At 36.4% G+C, this 24,012-nt stretch overlaps 1 protein-coding gene across 4 annotated transcripts in view; it reads right to left on the bottom strand.

The window, feature by feature from the left end:
• The window catches only part of TRMT11 (tRNA methyltransferase 11), a 56,154-nt gene that overhangs the window by 17,135 nt on the left and 15,007 nt on the right, over window positions 1-24,012 (bottom strand). For 3 of the 4 annotated variants that reach the window (XM_077902432.1, XM_077902441.1, XM_077902450.1), the window contains 5 exons: window positions 16,102-16,182; window positions 13,405-13,569; window positions 11,784-11,856; window positions 11,530-11,661; window positions 2,166-2,286 (listed from right to left, as the gene is read on the bottom strand). In XM_077902432.1, coding sequence (XP_077758558.1) covers window positions 2,166-2,286; window positions 11,530-11,661; window positions 11,784-11,856; window positions 13,405-13,569; window positions 16,102-16,182 — 572 coding nt within the window. The remainder of the gene's footprint in view (window positions 1-2,165; window positions 2,287-11,529; window positions 11,662-11,783; window positions 11,857-13,404; window positions 13,570-16,101; window positions 16,183-24,012) is intronic. The other variant, XM_077902459.1, reaches the window with a different exon arrangement.

Here is a 24,012-nt window from a genome sequence, read left to right as displayed (position 1 = left end):
GTTAAAAAATTATATATTCACTTATAATCTGTTGATATAGAATCAAGACCCACAAAGATTTCCAGCTTTGGCTTCTGTAAAATGATGCAAGAACTTAAAGACTCTTACAGAGCAATTGGGGTAGAGAAACTTAGATTGAGCTAACTTCTTTCCATTCTTTTATAGTCATCTCTCCCACCCCCAGTCCAAGAGTCTTCCTAGCAACTCAATTTAACCTATTTCTCTGAAATATTCCACTTGGCTTTTATAGAAATGACAACTTTATTCTCACACTCACATTTCACTGGTCAAGATAGCACTTAGTTAGACTACATAATTACCATAACAAACATGGCTTAAACAGTTCCCACAACAAACACAAATGACTCGGCAAACAGGCAATTGAGCTGGTAGGTACAGAAGCCTCCAGACACAGCAGAGATCAAGCAACTCTTCCAATCAGCTGGAAGTATATGTCATGTTACAGGCATAAATACTGGTGTTTTAGGACAAAAATGGCCAGTACTGGTTAATCAACTGAGTTTGAAATGGAGGTTAGTTAAAAGGACTTCTACTGTATATCCAAATAAACGTTGTCCATCCAAAACTGTCACTTCTGAAGGCTGTCATTGTGTCAAACAATTTGGAAACCCCTCTTTTATCATTTTAAATTTCTTAAATGTTTTAAATATTTAATGGTAGATCATCATCCTTGGAACAGGTTGTGATTTCCAAGGAACAACAATTAAATGACCAGTGTGCTAAAATGTGAGCACCAAAGTCCAGTAAAACAATTTGAAGAAAAGCAAGGTGTCACTGTACAGCAAAATAACTGTTTAATATTAATACATTTCTTTAAATGTAAATCTAAAAGTTTCAAAATACTGAATAATTAAGACATAAATGTAACGAGTACAAGATGCCACCCCATGGATATCATTTGAATATAAACTTGTTTTAAAAGTGACAACCAGACACTTATGTTAATTATATCACCTACACCTGTATATAAATACATAAATACATATACAACCACCCCTGAGTGAACATGATTCAACTATTTATATACATAAATGGCTTAAGCTTTCTGAAATGCCCTGATATCGGAGCCTGATTACCAAAGAAAGTTTACGTCATATTGAATCTTACTCAGTAATGAAGATGAGCCATTAAGCTTTTGGCATAAAGAAGTGACAATAATGAATGCAGTGCTTTAGGAAGAGTCATTTAACAATTAAGAACTAGAGATGTGAAAAATGGAAAAGAGATCATTGACAAGGAGACGATCAGCACAAACCAGGTATGTGGTAATAAGGGTCTACATTACAGACAGACAGCAAATGAAAATTAAAAGCACAAAAGAAAACAAGAATTATATAATACTATATTCAAAAAGCACCATATGAATATTAGTTTTCATTACTGTGAAAGAATCCATAAGCTATGAATTAGATGAAAAAAACCATACATGGAGATAAATATCACAAAATCTTCAGGCAGTAACACTGTTCTTTTCTGCGTACTCTACAGATCAAAAGCAAAGATGGGGCTCGCTCAAGTTTAGTGAACTTGGGAAAGCTGTGGTTGTCAGTCCACGTTAGTACAGCCCAGGGAGCATTCTGTAGATTTAATTAAGCTCCATTATGAGGCATTATTCATATCAATTCTGATCTGGATATGAAATAACCAATGTTTTGTTCTTCTCAAGAATTGTGTGTGTGTCAGAGGGAGAGAGAGAAAGAGCGAGCGAGCGAGCACGAGTGCTAGGCCCTAAGATGACGGCCAATTACTTTCTCCATTATATAAAGTGATATTTTTCTCTTGAGAATAGTATGCAATCAAGTAGGTTTTGCTTTTGGAGAAAAAAATAGTCTCCAGTAGACTGCTCATTAGACAACAGTTGTTTAAGTGTGAGTGTGTGTCTGTGTTTTTTAACTGTGTTCATAGCAAAGATGAGAAGTGAAGGTGAGCTTCTATTTCTATGCTGCTACCCAATTTCTGTATCCAACTCCTACCCTCTGAATCCCATCAAATCCCACAAACCTCTTGAACTTCTGCCTCTTCCTGAATTCGACAGCTTTTTAAAAACCAAGGACTTAGCAATTCCAGACTCCATTACAGGAAAACTACAAAAATCTCCTTTGGATTCTTCCAGAATTTACCCCAAAGATACTAGGATAATTTACCTCAAATTTCTTCACCTTTTCCATTGTTATCAAGCGCCTCGATGTGTGACTGGAAAGCTTCTGCTCACAGTTGCTAATAAGTTTCAGGCAAGGGTGCCAGGGTACCATCTCTTCAGTATATCTGAAGAAAGAACAGCTGACTTTTAGGAGCACTCACATGCACACCCCACACAGGATCGTCACAGGGTTATCCAATGCCGTATGGACGTCCCCCCATTTTATTTCACATAGACTAACTGTCCCTATAACCTATGAATAATCTGTATTTTTAAAAAGCAAAGTATTTAAACATTACCACATCTGAAAAAAGTAGTTTATTTTTTTAAAAGATTTTATTTATTTATTCATGATAGAGAGAGAGACAGAGACAGAGACACAGGCAGAGGGAGAAGCAGGCTCCATGCCGGGAGCCCAATGCAGGACTCAATCCCGGGTCTCCAGGATCACGCCCCGGGCCAAAGGCAGGCACCAAACCGCTGAGCCACCCAGGGATCCCCTGAAAAAAGTAGTTTAAATAATTTTCCCTGTAGAATGAGTATGAGAGAAAATGCAAGTATGCTCTACGGAAGAATACCAAGCATTTAAATCACAAAAATACAAGACAATGTCCACGCTAAAGGATTCCACAAGAGCATATAGGACAGAAATATATTCCACAACTCCTTGACTTTCATGAGGGACTGATTCATTTGGAGATTTTTATTAATTCCCAAAGAATAATGTCCAATCGGCATATACTTTCCCTATAAAATGAAGTGTCCCTGCAAAATTTTAATGGCACCTTGAAACCGCTATTAACTTTGTAAATACAGGATCAAAGTTATGTATAAGATTATTCAAATAGGCTACCAATAAAATAAACACTACATGGTCACCTTAACCATGAAATAAAATCAAATCCACGATAATGAACAGTGGTGACTGCTGCTACGCAACTCATGTGCTACGTGAATGGAGAGGAGGACACCTGGAAAGCAGGACAGTCAGACTGCCATAGTTCAGAACACGTTGATGGCATCATTCCTGGCAGAAGAAACAGGTGACAGATGAGGAGGAAACAACTATGGAGAATTCTGAAGAACAGCAGTGGACAGGGGCTCCCTAGGTATGGGTAAAGGACATTGTAAATTGCCATTTTTTTTATCTTTTCCTTTGGAAATCTTGATACCTTTCTACGTAGTCTCTGCAAACATTTATTGTATGGGAAATTTTGAAGTTCTGGTCCAAAATGGGAAAGGTGCCAATTAGCATTTCCTGTAAAGGACCACCAGTCTCAGCTAGCCCATTCCAATGCATCAACATTGTCTTCACTACCGCTCTTTGACTGACTTCTCTAGCCCCTCTGACCTTCAGTGAGCTCTCCCTCATTACCTCAACCACATGCTTGAAACCTTCATCACCCACTTATCAAGCAGTATTCATAATGCACTTCATTGTATTATCAGTGGAAAGAATTCTCTTGAAGTCATTCTCTGCATCCTTCCTTAGGGCTTTCCAGTAAGTAATGACCAGTTCAGTTTTTGTCTGATCTAACATTTTTCTAATGTTCACCTGATAGCCAGAAATGTATTTCTCATAACATTAGTTGACATCAAATCTGGAGTCTTCACATGAAGTATTTATGGTATGAAGCAATACATTCTACACCATGATTAACAGGAGAAGATATAGCCTTGACCTTAAGCTAGAAAAAGCAGGGTTTGTAGATGTCTGAAACAGCAGTAGTCAAACTCAGTTATGCTCCCTTTTCTAAAGGAGAAAAAAAATCTTATTTCCTGGCAGAGTTGACCTGAAGTACTCTTATTAAAAGTGACTTAAAGATCTAGAAAGCCTAAGTGTGATATAAAGTCCATACGCTTATATCCCTTATAACTATAAAACCAAAACAAATTTAAAATCAAATCTAAAAGTACAAAACCAATGTAAGTTTAATTGATACTGATGACACAAATGATGCTAAGCTGTTGAAACTGAGTCACCAGGCATTTTGCTTAAAAGCAGAAAAACAATGGTGTCTTAGATTATCTTTTCAGCTTGATCTTTGAGTTTAAGAATGAAAGAAAAAGGGATCCCTGGGTGGCGCAGCGGTTTAGCGCCTGCCTTTGGCCCAGGGCGCGATCCTGGAGACCCGGGATCGAATCCCACGTCGGGCTCCCGGTGCATGGAGCCTGCTTCTCCCTCTGCCTATGTCTCTGCCTCTCTCTCTCTCTCTGTGACTATCATAAATAAATAAAAATTAAAAAAAAAAAAAAAAAAGAATGAAAGAAAAAAAAAAGAATGAAAGAACATCATTTGGGTCATCATTATCATCAACAAGCTTGTTTATAACCACTACCCTATTATACTAAAACCAATCAATTTAGCATAATTTTTACCATACTAAGAATTTAAAAATATCAGGTAACAAAAAATTCTTTATATTTCCTAACATATTTCATACCCAACATACTGCAATGAACTGTGCAAACTGTTAAGTAGTAACCATAAACCTGTACTATGCCTGAGCCATTATGATAGTAAGGTATGCTATCTTCATTTCATTTTTATTACTATAGCCCTACAATCCAAACATCTATTTAAAACCTGAATCAGCCACAATAGGCAAGTCCAGAGAGACAGATAAGTGGCTGCCAGGGGCAGAAGTGGTAGTGATTGCTTATGTGTATGGGGTTTCTTTTGGGGTGACAAAAATGTTCCAGAATTAGAAAGTCGTGATGGTTGCACAACTTTGTGGATGTAACAAGGGTGACTTTCATGATATACGATTATATATTTTTTAAAAGTAAAACTGTGCACATAGGCCCCTAGTTTTTCCATGAATCAATTTTGACACTTATTTTCCTATGAATCTTTACACTTCAAGCTATTTCCAAATGTCATTAGAATTTCACCTCCCATTTGAGAAACACATTTTTGCCTGATTAGAGCACTCACTAAAAACAGTTCAAGGGATCACTTTTTCTTGGTTCCCAATTAAGAGATGAAAAACATGTTCACTGCTCTGAGCCACTCCAAAATTCATGTTACTAAAGTTTATCCCCAATGTAAATCAAACTATCATGCTATATAGGCCTTAAATTTATAGTGATGTATGTCAATTATTTCCTGATAAAACTGGAAAAAATGTATCCCCCAAATCCTATACTGGGACATGTTTCTTTTTAAGATTTTATTTATTTATTCATGAGAGACACAGAGAGACAGAGACATAAGCAGAGGGAGAAGCAGGCTCCCTGAGAGGGGCCTGATGTGGGCGGGACTCGATCCCAGGATCCTGGGATCATGACCTGAGCCAAAGGCAGATGCTCAACCACTGGAGCCACCCAGGTGCCCCCTGGGACATACTTTATTAAAGCTTCTTTGTCAGCATTTCTATCACAAGCAGAGCAGTGAGATTTTCTATTAAAGGACATCTTTCACAAAGAAATGCAGTTTCTGGGCAGCCTGGGTGGCTCAGCGGTTTAGCACCGCCTTTAGCCCAGGGCGTGATCCTAGAGACCTGGGATCGAGTCCCACATCCGGCTCCCTGCGTGGAGCCTGCTTCTCCCTTTGCCTGTGTCTCTCGTGAATAAATAAAATCTTAAAAAAACAAAAAAAAAAAGAAATGCAGTTTCTAATCACCTCAAGAGAGTTCTCTGTTTATAATGCCAATTAGAAAACAATATTATATGGCCACATAAAGCAGACAGCTGCACTCACAGCACTCAGTAGCTTAGCAATTCCTGTAACATCAAACACATGGGAGTTGAACTTATGCCATCCAAATGAGTATCACACAGATCCTCAGGGTCACTTGCAAGAAGCTGAAACTGAATAATAAACCCATAAATACCAACAGTTTACAGTAATTCTATGCGGTCAGTCTCTATGAGTGAGAAGAATAAACTACTATGAGAGAGCACAGATGAAAGAGTAATTCTGCTGAGAAGGGTTGGAAAAGTATCACAGAGGCAGTGACAGTTAAGTTAGGTCTTGAAAGATAACTAGAATTTTATCAGCTGAGGAATGAAGAAATGTTTTATCAAGCAATGGGGACAGAAAAAGAAAGGTGAAAAGATACAAAGTCTACAAAGCATCTTAATGCTGGCAAAAAAAAATCCAATATACTAAAATTGGATTGGATGGGGAAAATCTATACTCGAGGAAATATGGCAAGTTTGTTGAGTAGCAATTTCTTCACTGCAATTTAAATTGCCAAATAGAAAATCCTTTTTCTATTTGAAGCTCTGACAATCCTTCACAAATAACTAAGCATTTAGGTGGCACTTTATTTTTATTATGTCTTACATTTTTCAAAATGCCCTAGGTTTAAAGAATTAATATTAAACTTGATTACAATATGTAATTCTTTTTTTTTTTAAAGATTTTATTGAGAGATGGTTGAGAGAGAGAAAGAGAGCACACACACGTGCTTACATGCATGAGTTGGGGGGACAGGGAGAGGGCAAGAGACAAGAGGACTCCCTGCTGAGCAGGGAGCCCAACCCAAGGCTAGATGGGGGGACTCCAGGATCATGACCTGAGCCGAAGGCAGATGCTTAACAGACTGAGACATCCAGGGGCCTGTTATTTTTAAACTTGAATCATATAACAGAATTCGGTTGAATAAACGAATTCAATAGTAGGACTAAGAGCCTATATTCACTATACCAAAAGCATAAAAGTTTTTTTTTTTTTGTTTTTTTGTTTTCTTGTTTTTTTTGCATAAAAGTTTTAAACTTAAGCTGGGCGAAGGTACAATTTTAAAATGAAATCTTTATTCTTAGTCCAATAAAAAGCTTTATTTTCAATACAGCATAATCAAACTAATTTTAAATTGTTTAATTCAGAAGCAAAAACATTATTTCAACCTTTTGCAGATGATTTTGGTCTTAAATTCATAATAATATTTGTGCTATTTCAAAAGAACAAAGATTCTGGATGACATATAATACATTAAGTTAAAATAATTCATTTCCTAAAAACACAAGACAAACTAAGTTCATTAATAAATTAACAGTAATAAAATTATTAATTCATTAGTAAGATCACATCAGGCTAAAGGGACGATCATCTTAGTCATAAGCAGCCTGAGGTAAAAGGGCTGCTATCCACTCGACCCAGAAAACCCTATAAAATTATGCAAATTAAGAGGTTCAAATATTCATATCCACTTTAAGAACACACATGAAACTGCCCAGGCCATCAAGGCTATGCATATCCAAAAAGCCACCAAGTATCTGAAGCAATGTGTGCCATTCTGTAGCTATAATGGTGGAGTTGGTAGCTGTGCCCAGGCCAAACAGTGGGGCTGGACATAGCTGATGGCCCAAAGAGTGCTGAATTTTTACTGCACATGCTTAAAAATGCAGGGAGTATGCTGAATGTAAGGGTCTGGATGTAGGTTTTCTGGTCATCAAGCACATCCAGGTGGATAAAGCCCCCAAGATGCAGCAAAGAACTTACAGGGCTCATCGTCAGATTAACCAATACATGAGTGCTCCCTGCCACACTGAGATGATCCTTACTGAAAATGAGTAGACTGTTTCTAAACCAGAAGAGGAGGTGCACAGAAGAAAAGGATATCCCAGAAGAAACTGAAGAAACAAAAACTTATGGCCCGGGAGTAAATTCTGCACAGAATAAATGCAAATAAAAGTATAAACAGAAAAAAAAAATAAAGGGAAGGAAAAAGAGAAGTCTAATAATGAACATCAGAGAATGTGGACAAAAATTTTTCCAGGGATGAAGTCAGGGAAGTAAATGCCACAGTCTTCCCATGTGAGCATTAGCCACATTCCTGGATAAAATCTTTTCCCTGACAAACATCCAAAATAAAAAAAATAAAAAAATAAAAAATAGGAGAAGTGATAGGAGTGTCTGGGTGGCTCAGTCGGTTGTCTGCCTTTGGCTCAGGTCATGATCCCAGGGTACCGGGATCAAGCCTCATATTGGGCTCCCTGCTCAGTAGAGTGTCTGCTTCTCTCTCTCTCCCAGTGTGTGTGCTTGGCCTCCCTCTCTCCCTCCCTCTCTCTACCCCCTCCCCCACCTCAAAAAAATCAATCTTTTTTTTTTAAAATAAAGTGATAAAAATACATATCCCTTTTCTATTTCAAATATATCCCTCTGATTATATGCATTTTGAAATTTTCCCTTGTTGTAAATTATTAAAATCCAGAAGTCATTGAAAAATATCCAGCTTCCATTTTGTAAGGTCTTTAGAAATATTAAAAATACTTAAAAGTACCTCCAATTTAATTTTGTAATAAAGAGAAAGGAAAAAACAAAAGAACTACAAAAGATATTCTTAAGCACATTCAACTTCAATTATAATTAAATAATAAACTACAAAATAGTGGACAGTCAGAAATGCCAAAAAATAAGAAGTACACAGAAACTAATGAGGATATTTCAAAAGAACACAGGAACCACCTCAAAGTGACTCCCACTGATCAAATCTGAGACAATTTGAGCAACAAAATAGTGACAGTAATGAATTATAACCCAATGAATTATATAAGCATCCATGATTCCATAGCAATATAAATTGATAAATTAGTAAACAAACAGGAGAAGAAGGGAAAACTCTTCCTTACAGTAGAATGCCAACTTAAAATGGAGAAGAAATGATGGAACAAAAAAGCACCATTGTGGTGGTTGTCAACAATGGAGTTGTCAATGTGAATAGTGATTTGATGAAAAGTAAGATATTGATGTAATCTTGGGATAACTTTCCCCATGAAACACTAATCAAAGGAGAAAATAATGACTTACAGTGGAGAAACCTGACAGAGAACCACATGACCAGATGATCCAGTTTAAGATCGCTAGTAGAGGTTAACTCTATGTGCCCCATGAAGCAATGCACAAAAAACACAGTATAATTTAGTGGTGTTCCTACCAAGGGCACTACATGAATATGATTATAAAAGAAATACCAATTGTCTTTCTCCCTCTCTCTCTGCCCCTCCCTGCCCCCTCCCTCATTTAAAAAAAAAAAAAAAAAGGAAGAAAAGACTTCAGATGGACCCTGATTGAGGGACACCCTTTAATATAAGCCATATATTCTATACAACTGTCAAGGACACAAAAGATAAAAAAGAATGGGGACCTATTCCAGACTGGAGAAGAATGACATGATGGCTTAATGGAGCACATTTTCTCCAATGGACCACAATTGGTGAAATTTGAATAGGGTCCCTAAAATGGGCAGTAGTGTTATCAATACTGATTTCCAAACTTGGAGGGTTGACTGCGCTTTGACAACAATGTTCTTATTTCTGAGAAATAAAATGAAATATGTAGGGGTGATGGGGCATCATCATCTGCAACTTCTCAAATAGTTCCAAAAGAGGTGAATGATAATGGGTATGTGATTCATGTAATGGGGGGTGGGGGGTGGTGGAGAGAAGATACAGTAAGCGCACATTAATAGTTGGAAAATCTGGATGAGATATTTTTTTTCTGCTACATTTGAAACTTTTATTTAAGTCTGAACCTATCTCAAAATAAACTTAAAAATTTAGCCCTGAAACTTGAAAAAGAAGAGTAAGCTTCTCTCTCTCTAAAATAAATAAATAAATCTTTAATTTAAAGAGGCGGTAGGCACTTGGGTGGCTCAGTTGGTTGAGTTCAATGATCTTGGGGACATGGAGTCCAGCCCTGCATCAGGCTCCAAACTCAGTGAGGAATCTGCTTGGGATTCCTCCTCCCTCTCCCTCTCCCCTCCCCTGCCTTTGGAGGGCTTCTCCCTTACTCTGCATGCTCTCTCTCTCTCCCTCTCTCTCTCTCAAAGAAATAAATCTTAAAAAAAAAAAAAAAAAAAAAAAACAGAAAGTTTGCTGCTGGAATTCAGCTTATCTAAGGAAGGACCCACTTTTGTATACAAAGAAACAAAAGTGCTCTTTTTGGAAAATATTAATAAAACTCCATCTATCACCTCACATACCAGGCAACTGAGATCTGATAGACTGTTGAATTAAGTGAACAAAGCCAAAGGAGTAAGAAAACCAAAGGCTTGCTATTAACTGTAGACAAGTCACCTCACTCCTTGGAAATAATTTTCCTTATTTCTAAAGTGAAAAGATTAAATGAGATTACCATTGGCAGCCAAACATAAGGCCAGTGTTAAGGAATCTGGGCATGAATGTGTACAGTCTTATCAGCCAATAAACAAATGTGTGACTAAAGTTAGGCCATGGTAACTTCCAACACAAGGTTTATAAAACAAAAAACATCACAGCTTCCAACTGAGGACCATCCACCATTTTGAAAAGACAGATAAGTTAACAATCTTCTAAAATGCATTCTGTATAATTATGTAAACACAGGAACTAAAATAATTTTTTTTAAAGATTTCTATGGCAGGTTAAAGAAATAGCCGAATCTTGAGCTTGACACTGAACTATCTTTCAAATCTAAAGACCCTATTTATTCAAGACATCTTGTGTTTCATTGCTGATGTACACAGCTCTGCTTGTATTTAATAATTACTAAATAATAAAACCCAAATTAATAATATGGAACATAATCAAGGCTTTAATATATGCACAGCTTTTATTTTGATGTTAACTTTTAAAAAAGATGTACTGAATATCATAAGGTGATAACAACCAATATATATTAATGTGAGCTAGTAGTAGATGGATCACTCAACTAAGTTGTTAGAAATTACCTGTTTGTGGCCTGGCAAAACAGTCACCAACAGCTAATGATATATCAGGCCCTGAGTTAAGAATGGGGGCACAACCCAGGCTGGTAAATTTTTCCTATAAAGGGCCACACAGTAAATATTTTAGCCTTAGTGGCCACATAAATTTCTGTCACATGTTCTTCTTTGTTTTTTTTTTTTCCTTTTTAACAACTCTAAATATGTAAAACCCAGGGCACCTGGGTGGCTCAGTTGGTTAAGGTTAAGTGTCTGCCTTTAGTTCGGTTCATGATCTCGGGCTCCCGGGATCCAGCCCCACACTGGGCTCTCTGCTCAGCAGAGAGTCTGCTTCTCCCTCTCCCTGTGTGCTCTCACTTTCTCTCTCTCTCAATAAACAAAATCTTAAATAAAAAAAAAAAAAAAAAGTAAAAACTCATCTTAGCTCAAGTACCTTACAAAAACAGGCTGAAAACCGTATCTGAACCACATACAGTTTGCCAACTCTTGATGTAAATACAAAGGTGAAAGCAATTCAATCACTAAGAAGGGGCCTGTTTTATATGCATACGTAGGTAAGCAAAGATTATTATAAACATTAAACACAAAGATAAAAAAAAATAAAAATTAAAAAAAATAAACACAAAGATATTTATCCTGAATACAATGAGAAATAGGGAAAAAATTATGTTGTATATACAAGCAAAATTAAAAATAAAATTATTTAATATTACATACTCTGGCGTGTACACTGGTAACCAATAGACAAGTCTTCCACCTAATACGAGGGTCTCAGCTGCAAAGTTTAACAGGTCAAAAAACATATCGCTCAGATGATAACTCAGGGAAACAGGAACATGGCTTTCTGGACTAGAAAAAGAAAACAAATTTCAAAATCAGTGAAAACCTTAAGCCTACTAAACTAAGCTGATTAAAAAGAACAACATGCTTCTTCTCAAATTAGTGACATATCATATTTAACTGTCACTTACCATTTTTCCATCCCCTTTGGTATTTCCTTCTGAGAACCAGTTCTTCTTGTAGATTCTCTGATACCATATGGAGCTAGACAGAAAACATAAGTAACGTGAAGAGTCAAAAGTCACCTAATTACCAGTGAGGCACAGACATCATGGGCCCCCAGATGGGACACTCGGAGAGGAATACATCTCCACCTATGAAATATTGCAGCCAAGAATGTGTAACACAGAACATTCTATTTAAAACACTGGGAGGGATAGCAGGCCACTGTGTTCTCCAAAAATGTCAATGTCATAAAAAGACAGACAAAGGCTGTGACAGTGTGACAAACTAAAAGAGGCCTAAAAGAGATATTACAAAATGCAATTCCTGACACCAGACTGGATACCGTCCCAGAGGGAGAAAACAAAGAAATAAAGGGATGTTACTGGGTGACTGAAAGCAGTGGATGACAAACTAAAATTAAACTATTGCCTTGATTTATTGAAACTGAAAACTGTACTCTGGCTATCCCTGTTCTTAGGAAATACACACTGAAATATGAGGGTAAGAGGCCACAGTGCATCCAACTCACTCTCAATGGACCAAAACAAAATACATACTTTATATAAATATACATGCAGAATGAGAATAGACTATTAATAAAAAGTCACCCGGTATTTATAAAGTAGATTCATAATGACAGTGCAATGCCTTGATAATATTTTTGTTCAATCTGAAACCACCTAAGTTACCAAAGAACTGAAGCAAGTGGAGATAGAAAGGTGGAGATATACTTGCCGCTATTTACAGATTTACTACAATATACTGTAGAGAAGGCCAACCTATTCTTAGGACGCCTGCAATGCCCAGAACTCATGAGGCAAAAGTTCTCATTCACATTCCTGAAGCTCAGGGGGTTCAAAAGCCTAGCAGCTCACAGAATCCCAAATTTCTTATAACTCTAGAAAGGAGATGTCAGTGAAAACATGTGGTACAAAAACAAAGCAATACACCAAAGCTTACACATGGAGAGTTATGTGATACCCTAAACCCTCTTCTTTGGGGCGCCTGGGGGGCTCAGTTGGTTGAGTGTCCGACTCTTGGTTTTCAAAGCTTAGGTCATGAGCTCAGGGTTGTGGGACTGAGCCCCACATAGGGCTCTGTGCTCAGGGAGCAGTCTGCCTGGAAGTCTCTCCCTCTGCCCCTCCCTGCCTTTCACAGACAAGTGTGTGTTCTCTCTCTCAAGTAAGTCTTTCAGAAAAAAAATTTTTTTAAAATAAAACTCTCTTCTTTGACATCTAACACTCTAATTGCACATAACATTTTGGCTCCAGTTGGCATACTAATAACCAATTAGTCAAAAATTTACAACAAATATATGCTTCTAAAAAGAAACTGAAGAGAAAAAAAGAAGACAATATATGTAATTTTAAAAGCCAAAACAGAAAACTCTTAACTACTGAGTTAAATTGGTATCCTGCCTTATATTCACAATTTTTCTCCTTTTCACTATGTGAAGAAGTCAGGGGGTGGGGGGAGAATACTAGTACAACCTGATATTTTTCTGTGTGTCGATAAATTTTCTACTTTAAATGTAAATGACTTTAGGAAACAAATCCTACTCCTACTTTTGTATAAAAATAAACTTACGATCAGTGATGATTGCGTCAAAATATGTGCCCTTCCTCCAGGAAGGTTTAGATGCATCTGAAACCAGGACATCAAGGTAGTATTTCTCTAAACCATATTGACGAAGATTCGCCCTAATGTTTTCATCTGGTCCTCTCCATTTCTGGTTTTTCCTACTAGCCTTTCCTAAAGGGAAAGAAAAAGGAATACAGAAACTACTAAATCAAATAGAGCATTCTTATTTCTTATCATTTAGCTAAAAGTAATGTTAACACATCTAAACCTAGATTTACTCGAATAAAACTTGCTTTCATTTAAAATCTTAACTTTATTTAAACAGCTATTTTTACTTCAACTTACTACAAAAAAAATATTTTGAATAGTAAAATGTACTAACTGATCCTGTTTTGTCATCTTTCAAGTAAAACTGCCTTCAAACATTCATTTAATACTTACTGAATTGAAAGCATATACAAGTAAGATACAAAGCTGTATCGAACATGGTCTCTTTCCTCCAAGAGCAAACAACCCCGTGTAGAAATAGGATGAATCAGATCAGTGAAACAGAAACAAAGAAAGCTAACTTGGGAAATGCAGGAGCTCTGTGACCATGGAGAGAAGAAGTCAAATTGAGACATTACAGATGAAAAAAGTTAAAGTGGAGGTTGAAGGAAGAAGCTCAAAAGTTCTCATTTAGGAGACACAAGTGGATGATGATATTGTTGATTAGGATTGGAGAAACAGGGGTGCCTGGGTGGCTCAGATGGCCAAGTATCCAACTCTCAATTTCAGCTCAGGTCATGATCTCAGGGATATGAGATCGAGCCCAGCTTAAAGGAAAAAATGAGATCCATTTAAAATGTATCAATTGTGCTTGTGAACTACCTATAGAACATCCAGAAAGAGTTATTCAGTGGGTAGAGGCCAGAATATATACACTGAGGAGATATCAGTATAGGCATTTAAGTTAGACCCATAAGAATGAATGACATTTTTTATTAATCTTGGCATTTACATGTTTATTCTATAATTATTCTATTTTTATACACTCTTCTGTATCTTGATCTACTTCACAACAGAAACAAAACTTAAAAAAACCAAAATGGGAAGAATGATATGACTCTGCATAACATGCGCTGTGATAGGAAAACTGGTCAAAGAGAGAAGCCTAGAGAAAAGGAACATGTTATCACAGGTCAAAGAAACCCACAGGGCCTTAAGGAGATGGAGATGGAACAGTCAAAGAAGTAAAAGTACCACCCGATGAGGCCACAGTGCAGGAAACCAAGGGAGGCTGTACGAAGGTCAACACTGCCAAATGCTATAGATCTGTGGCCCTAGTAAGAGGTTTCTGTGGGCCTGGAAGCTAGAAAATAATGGGCAGAGGACAGTGAGGAAGAGGAAAGCAAAGTGGCAGCTAGAGGGGCCCCCCTACACGACGGACAGGAAAGGTTTCGTTCTTTTAAAATAGGAGACTTTTGAGAATATTTGAGAGCATAGAAAGAGATTACAAGCATATGAAACAGAGGGCATATTTAAAAGCATCTTGGATAAGCTCTGAGAAAATTCTACTTCAATCAGAATTCTATCCAAGTAGACTGAAAGGTTATAACACAGCTTTCATAAATAAGAATTCTAGTAAATTACGTAGGACAATCTCCTTAAAGTAAACATACTGCTTCTACTAAAAGCAAACCAGAATAATTCTTCTTAGCACTTTGTCTGCTCTAACATGTTGCCAAGAATATCTTTTTCTGGTTAGCTCACTTAGGTAAACTTGGTAAAATATAACCAATTCTTCTTATGATAAATCTTGCTAAATTCCTGACAGTCAAGGAAGAAAAAAGAGAGGTCAAACACAGTATGTCAAATTGTTTCAGGAAAAAAAAATAAAATAAAAAATAAATTCTCACCAATACAGTAACTTGAGAATAACTGTGTGAGGGAAAGAAAGGCTGATTCTAGTTACAACAATGGAATACCAACACAAATAGTTTCAGAATCATCGATGAAATTTGCCATTTTTAGTGCCATTCAGGTATATGGGAATACTTTCTTTAGTCTGATTCCATTCCATCAAATCACACATCATTAGCAAAGTGTCTAGATTTTAAAATAGTTTCCAAAGTGGCTTCAAAAGCAAGCAAATGTGTCTTGAGTTAACCTCAGTCTAATGCAGAATTTTCTAAGTTACTATCACCTTAACGGCTTCAAAGATATTTTGGTTAGTTATGAAATTAAAAATGATATGGTACTCAAGGACTAGAAATTAATCCAGTATTCGTGCAACGTTGGATTATGAAAAAAAAAATGGTGCTAATCTTTAAACAGAAACTGTACATGTTATTAACACAGACATGCTGATTAGAAGATGACTAGTCTCTTTCCTACTTCCTTCCCAGCCCTAAAGTTCACAACCTTCGAGTCTGCCAATTTTTTAAAAAAAAAATTTCTCTCAACTAAGCCTGTGGGGAGAGCTTTTTCTTATTCATCCTGTGCTCCCCCAGGAGATCACTTTGCACATACTGGATTGCTTCATAAAAAGCAGATACCCAACGAAATATCAGTTTATAAAAATAAGTAAAACTACATTATTATCACAACTCTATATCTTAACATAAAAGACAGATGCATAACGCCATGTAAACCCATTTATTTATTTTAAAGGCACATTTGGTACAAGAACAAAGACTATAACAGTCTAGAACCTCTACTCACCTAAGCCATGAACTGTATTGTAGTCTATGTCTGTCCCACATACGTATGCACCAAAATGAGCAGATGCTATCAGAAGGCCACCTGAAAATCACACAATATGGTCTGTTAACCAGAAAGTCCCAGATTCTTGTTTATTCCCCCACTTAACCCAATCCAGAGTCTTACAAACTAGCTGTAGGAAGAATACCACAGAGGAACACTGGTCCTGACCATATGTAGAAGGCTTCAGATTTAAAACCCTAAGCTGTGCTCACTACATTGGTCACAATATAGGGAATTAACATATGTCTTAGCATCATTACTTTAAACATACCACTTAGGGAAAACAAACCTTTTTTGATCAAAATAATTTATATTTAGACATTTTCATCGGATTTGGAGAGGTCTATACAAACATCTTGCTCCTTACTTACAAATGAGCATTTAAGGCTACTACACAGAGTTGGCAAAAAGTAAATTCTGACAATTGGGTTCAATTCCCACTGAAGCCTGAGTTTCAAATAACTAAAGAGGGCATAATTAAATATGTTAAGACATGACTCCCTACATAAATTAAACTATTAGGACATGAAATAGTTATTCCTGTAACCAATGAAGCAATTGCCTTTTGTTTTAAACTATAAATATGAATTTCTGCATAACTTTACCAAGCAAGCATACACAAAAATAATTAATACAATGACTTTTCTGTTTACTTAGTGCTGTGACTGAAGTAAGAACAAATGTCCCAACACAGTCTGACTGGACTAAGTAACTTGGTGGCTGTGCCCAGCTCACATATGAAGAAAAATCCTAATAAAGATTTAAAAATTGGGATCCCTGGGTGGCGCAGCGGTTTGGCGCCTGCCTTTGGCCCAGGGCACGATCCTGGAGACCCGGGATCGAATCCCACGTCGGGCTCCCGGTGCATGGAGCCTGCTTATCCCTCTGCCTGTGTCTCTGCCTCTCTCTCTCTCTCTCTCTCTCTCTCTGTGACTATCATAAATAAATAAAAATTAAAAAAAAAAAAAAAAAGATTTAAAAATTAACGAAACCCTTTAAAATAAAAGGTAGTATTTTCAAACTGTTCAAAGGAAAAAGAATCACAAAGTTAAATATTTTAATAACTGTGCTTTTAATTCAACTTTACTTTTTTTTTAATCATCCAAATTAAAATGCTCTTAGTCCTAACAGCTCTACTGTAGAAAGATCTGTCAGTCAAACTGACATCAGAAATATACTCTTAAAACTATGCACAGACTCAGATAAGGGACAATAACTATATTTTTTCCCTGATATCCTTTTCAAAGGTAATCTCTAAAATTAAGATGGGTAGTGCCTCCAGAGGGTCAAGGTCTGTAAATTAATGGTGTTCTTTCCATAGCCATTTAAAAACACAGTCTGGGAACATGCACTTAAATAAATAGACTTTGCTTGTGAAAAATACTGTAACTGATGACTACTACTGGAGTCCCTAAAGAAGAGGATGGAGGACTAACAAGTACAGCAGAAACCAAAACCTAGGTTCCCTCCTACTAACTACAAGAAGCATTTGTGTGAGAGGTAAGCTAGGTCAACCTCATCAGTCTTGTTCTATAAATGGAACCGTCCACGTTTCGGAAAAGATATTCTGTTGTGATGAGTTGGAATACTCACAAAATCACTTCACCCAAATTACGAGGAATTACTACGATTCCGCCAATTAAGGCAGATACTCACCTAGAAGAACTAGTTGCCAAGGGGAACAGAAAAGCTTTCCTGTGCTTCCTTAAACAGAACCTTATCCATTTGGTTAGAGTGAGTTTTGAGAAGACCCAATTTAGAGCACACTGCTGAAAGGAGATGAATAATCTGTTAGACTGCATCTGTGAGTTTACTTTGTGCCCTTTAAGCTTTCAAAGTTTTAAATAAAGTCAGTATATAAATTAGCTTCTCTGTACTGGTCACTGGGTAATCCCTGTTAAGCATCTAATTGTTTTCTCAAATAAATTGAAGTATTTTTTTGCATTTAGTTATACCTCAGTTGGAGTTTCCCTGAAGCTTTCTGGTGGAAGAAGGGGTGATCAAGGAGGGGTGAAATGGTGAGGGGCCAGGTAATGTGACTCACCCAATTTCCTATTATACTCTCAAGTGTACCAATACCCCAAACTCAGTGTTCTAATTTCTCTTTACTTAAATAGCAACCACTTTAAGGTCAGGGCAGTATCTTATAGGCAAAAGGACACAATATGGCACAATTAGGCACAATATTTGCCTAAATATAGAAACTAATTTGTGATTCTCAACATTAGAAATTTAAGAGAAAAGCCTTACAAAAAGCTTAGAAATGAGAGACTGGGCTTTGGTTTTGCTGAAAGAAAAGGAGAAAAGGAGGAAAAATGGAATACTACATACCTACAAGATCCATTTTCAAAACAAACTCAAACAAGTTACACTAATAGCCTGAGCAAAAGGATATGACTAGAAAACAGGAATTTTACTGGATACACTAGGAAACTTAGGAAAAGGAGACTACAAAGATTGTGGACAAAAATGGGAATGAAGCAGAGATTATTACACAGACTACAGAGACCAATTACTGGTCTCCTAATTGTCTCTTTTTCTCCCCACAGTCTCTTCCCAGGACCAGGACAGTCAGTTTCCCAACACCTGGCACCTGTGTCTATCATTCTGCAATGATAAAATTCAAAAGGAGCCACACTCCTTTCCTCACACTATGGATCATCTGAAGGTAGTTGGTGCCAAGGAGTGTGTAATACTGTCCTGGGTATATTCTCAATCACTAAAATAGCTCACTCACCTGAGACAGGGCAAGGAGAAAAGGAGTATCTATGAAGCCTTGCCATAAAATCATATTGCAGCTACCTAGAGCACCTGGCAGACACTTGTACCAATTATTTTCATTATAAATAAAGAATTAGATGTTTACAATTTTAACCCTCAATTTCCTTGCCTGATGTCACAACTTGCCAACAGTTGCAAATTATGAGTATCTTGGAAATTAGCCAGAGAAGGGACTAGAAAATGAGTTCATGGCCAAACTGTTCATCATCACCATTCAATATTGGCCATATCTAACATCTTTCATCAAAAAGGCATCTAAGTTCCTAACAAAATAATAATGATAACCATTACACAGTCTACTGAATGTCTACCATGTGTCAGGCAACTTCCTAAGAATTCCATGTATATATTTTACCTCACTTAATCCTCACAATATATTACTATCACCATTTTATCAATGATGGAACTGAGACCCAGACCAGTTAAGAATGTTGCCCAAAGTAACATAATAATAGATGGATTAAGGATTTAAAACTCACTCTATTTGTTCTTTTCTCTATACCATTTTGTCTCCTTTGAGGTCAGCACCAATTGAAATAAATATACACTCAGCTTACCAATTAGATAACAAAAGTAAAATTTGTTATGAAATTAAGTGATGCTGCACACTCAGTTAATAACAGTTGTATATCTAATTCACAACTCTTGTATATCATCAAGGCAGGCCTGTACCATTATAGGTATTCAACATACCATGCTCATCAGTCCTTTAGCCATGCTCACACTAGAACAGGACTTCCTAACTATTAAGAGCTGGCCCAATGATAGGTATCTTCTCTCTTAAAATGGAGATACACAACTTTTTTAAAAATCTTCTTAAAATGAAATCAACATAGTCACTAAAATGGAAAGGAAAGTAAATTTCTACAGCTCATAATGTCATTCTAGACAACAATAGCAGACTGTCTAAGGAAAAAGGAAAGGCATTTAGGCAGGAAAAGATTATATCTCTCCTTTCAGCTTCCCAGAAACTTTCTACTCTATCTTCTAACCTTGAGAAAATCACAAATAATGAGAAGTCAGTGGATAAAGCATTTGGAAAGCTCATATATTTTAATTTCCTGCTTTTAAAATGGAAAAGAATTGGATACATTTGACTTTGTTTTAAAATACTAGAAAAGGAAACAAGGAAAAAATGGCATCAAATACTTTGTGAAAAACTATGGCCATGGAGGAGGACACAGGGTTACTATTTCTCCAATCCTTCAGAAGGTACTACCCATCAGTGAGACAAAAGGCCCAAGAAAAAAGACAAACTATACTTAAGAATTGTATCTATTCACAATTACATCACCAATTTCAAAACAAAAGCCCAAAAACTAAAATTCTAAAGCTATGCTTAAACTACAAACAGAAATTACAAAAATATATTTTAGCAGGATCTTTGCAAACATCTTCCTCTTTGTAATTTCAATTAATTGCCCTATGTAAACAGTCACATGACCAAGACCTACTACCCAATCTAAGGAGCTTCTCTAAAGCAAATTAGGAGCAGGTCTCCTTGCCCCACATACTGAAGGTAATCAATATTTTGACCGTAGTTAACATTTCATAATATATCTAACCTCATACACAAAGGGAAAGAAATTTTACCTATACTAGGAACTCCATTTTTAGACCTTACAGTCTTTTCTACATGTATGTATACATATTAAACATTATGTACATGTATGTATTCAAAGAATTCTTACTTCACAGAAAAAGTTTTGTTTTTGTTTTTTTAGAAAAAGTTTTTAAAGTCCAAGAACAAACTAAGGATTCATAAAAGGCTTATTAGCATTTGGAAAAAGAGAAATTACAGATCCATTCCCCATAGCATACAAGAAAAACTCCAAACAGACCAGAGATCTAAAGGAAACTAAACTAAAACTATAAAAGTACTAGAAGAAAAATATAGCAAGGTATGTCTATAACTTAGATATAGGGAAATCTTTTGCATGACAAAAAGAATTACTTGCAAAGTCAAAAAACATGGCAAAAAAACAAATGGCAAAAAAAAAATGGGAGAAAATATTTTATTTTGTGGATATATATACACACACCTCCATGCATGTAATATATGTATGTATACATCTTATATACTTAAAGAAAACAGGAGAGAGCTAATGTCCCTAATATATGAAGTACTTTCAAAAATAAAGAAATGTCCACATAAAAATCAGCAAAAGACAAGAAAAATAATTCAAAGTTATAAAAATGGCCCTTAAAATATAAAAATTTATTGACTTCACTCATAATAAGAGAAATACAAAATAACACTACACTGAGACATCCACATGCAGAAGAATGAAACTAGACCACTCTCTTTCACCATACACAAAGATAAACTCAAAATGGATGAAAGATCTAAATGTGAGACAAGATTCCATCAAAATCCTAGAGAAGAACACAGGCAACACCCTTTTTGAACTCGGCCATAGTAACTTCTTGCAAGATACATCCACGAAGGCAAAAGAAACAAAAGCAAAAATGAACTATTGGGACTTCATCAAGATAAGAAGCTTTTGCACAGCAAAGGATACAGTCAACAAAACTCAAAGACAACCTACAGAATGGGAGAAGATATTTGCAAATGACATATCAGATAAAGGGCTAGTTTCCAAGATCTATAAAGAACTTATTAAACTCAACACCAAAGAAACAAACAATCCAATCATGAAATGGGCAAAAGACATGAACAGAAATCTCACAGAGGAAGACCTAGACATGGCCAACATGCACATGAGAAAATGCTCTGCATCACTTGCCATCAGGGAAATACAAATCAAAACCACAATGAGATACCACCTCACACCAGTGAGAATGGGGAAAATTAACAAGGCAGGAAACAACAAATGTTGGAGAGGATGTGGAGAAAAGGGAACCCTCATACACTGTTGGTGGGAATGTGAACTGGTGCAACCACTCTGGAAAACTGTGTGGAGGTTCCTCAAACAGTTAAAAATAGACCTGCCCTACGACCCAGCAATTGCACTGCTGGGGATTTACCCCAAAGATACAGATGCAGTGAAACGCCGGGACACCTGCACCCCGATGTTTATAGCAGCAATGGCCACGATAGCCAAACTGTGGAAGGAGCCTCGGTGTCCAACGAAAGATGAATGGATAAAGAAGATGTGGTTTATGTATACAATGGAATATTACTCAGCTATTAGAAATGACAAATACCCACCATTTGCTTCAACGTGGATGGAACTGGAGGGTATTATGCTGAGTGAAGTAAGCCAGTCGGAGAAGGACAAACATTATATGTTCTCATTCCTTTGGGGAATATAAATAATAATGTAAGGGAATATAAGGGAAGGGGGAAGAAATGTGTGGGAAATATCAGAAAGGGAGACAGAACGTAAAGACTGCTAACTCTGGGAAACGAACTAGGGGTGTTGGAAGGGGAGGAGGGCGGGGGGTGGGAGTGAATGGGTGACGGGCACTGGGGGTTATTCTGTATGTTAGTAAATTGAACACCAATAAAAAAAAAAAAAAAAAACACTACACTGAGGTAACATTTTCATCCAAGAGACTGGTAACATTTCACAACCTTGACAATGAATTCCTCTGGTGAAGCAAGATTTAACAATATACATAATATTCTTCAACCCAAAGAACTTCCTTTTAAGAATTTACCCTAGAGCTGTATCTCCAACATTATGCAAGTATATCTACAAAAGATTATTCACTGCAGTCGTTATTTGTAACTCCAAAATACAGGATACAACCCATGTCCAAGTATAGGAGACTGAATAAATTATAGCATATACATCCATGAAGTACAATCATAAAAAAAGAATGAAGATAATCCCTATGAATTAACAGAAAGTGATTTCCAGGAAATAATTGAGAAAAGCAAAGTAGTGTATGTAAGAAATAAGTAGAAATAAAATGTACATATCTGCCTATCATTACAAACAACAAATAAGAAGAATCAACTGAAAAAGACGTTGGTTATCTACAAGGGATGGGGGAGAAGGATGGAAGGGATATGGAAAAGAGTGATAATTGTCTCAGTGTACCTTTCATATAGCTGACTTTTGGAAGCAAACTGATCTTCTACATATTTAAAAATAAATCCACAAGGATGGAAGGAAGTAAAAATCTAAAACTGAAGGTAAATTGAAAAAAATGAACTCCAAACTGATTTTTAAATAAAGGGAAAAAAGAAGAAAGCACGATATTTAACTTTACTGCTCGTTAGCTGGGGCAGAGAACTGAATACATAGCCTAAAATCATATCCTTTCAAGAGGGTTTTTGTATTGTTTTGCTTTGCTTTTAGTGGTAAAGGCAAAGCAATTCTGAAACTATTTTATATGTATTAGAGGAATGAGCAAAAGAATAAATGTGTGGAAGGTGAGAGGAAACAGGATTCTCACTGTGGAAGAAGGCACATGTAAAAATAGAATGGGGTTAGGCAAGAAAGAAATGTCCCAAGATAGATAAGAATTTGTAGTATATGTGAAAATTCACAATTTCTACAATATGTGTGTGTAAAACTACGTGCACGCACAGTACATACATAGGGACATGTGTACTTGCATACACATTTATATGTATATTGTGTACATTTGTACACAAATGTTCTAGCCTGTCTGCTGAAAGGGTCGAGAAATGAAGATACCTAGCATCCAGATCTTGGTCTCTAACACCATTCTCCACTAAAAGAAACAATGGTTTCCTGGAGAAATGACTGATTCCAGGGTTTGGGCAGGTAAAAGATGAGCCAAAAAGTAAGAAAGTACTCAAAAATAAAAGACAGGAACAGGTCACAAAGACAGAAACCACACAAAAGGGCTCCACTTGGCAAATGTGGGACAATTTGAGCAACTAAATGATAAAGGAAAGTAATGAATTATAGAACACTAAGGGGGAAGAGGGGGAATCTACATGTTTATATTAATAAATACATAGGAGAGAATAAAAGACTCTTGCTTATAATAGAATGAGTGTCAAATGATAACTGTGGAGGTAGTACTACTATATATTGATAGGATGGATGCAACTTACTTCAAATGGTAAAGAAAACAAAATTATGTAAATAAACAGAAAGAGAAAACAAATGATAAGGCAAATGAGATCAAATGTTAACAGTTTAA

This window comes from Canis aureus, chromosome 1, assembly GCF_053574225.1.
Source record: "Canis aureus isolate CA01 chromosome 1, VMU_Caureus_v.1.0, whole genome shotgun sequence".
Lineage (NCBI taxonomy): Eukaryota > Metazoa > Chordata > Mammalia > Carnivora > Canidae > Canis > Canis aureus.
This window is presented reverse-complemented; position numbering and strand designations above follow the sequence as displayed.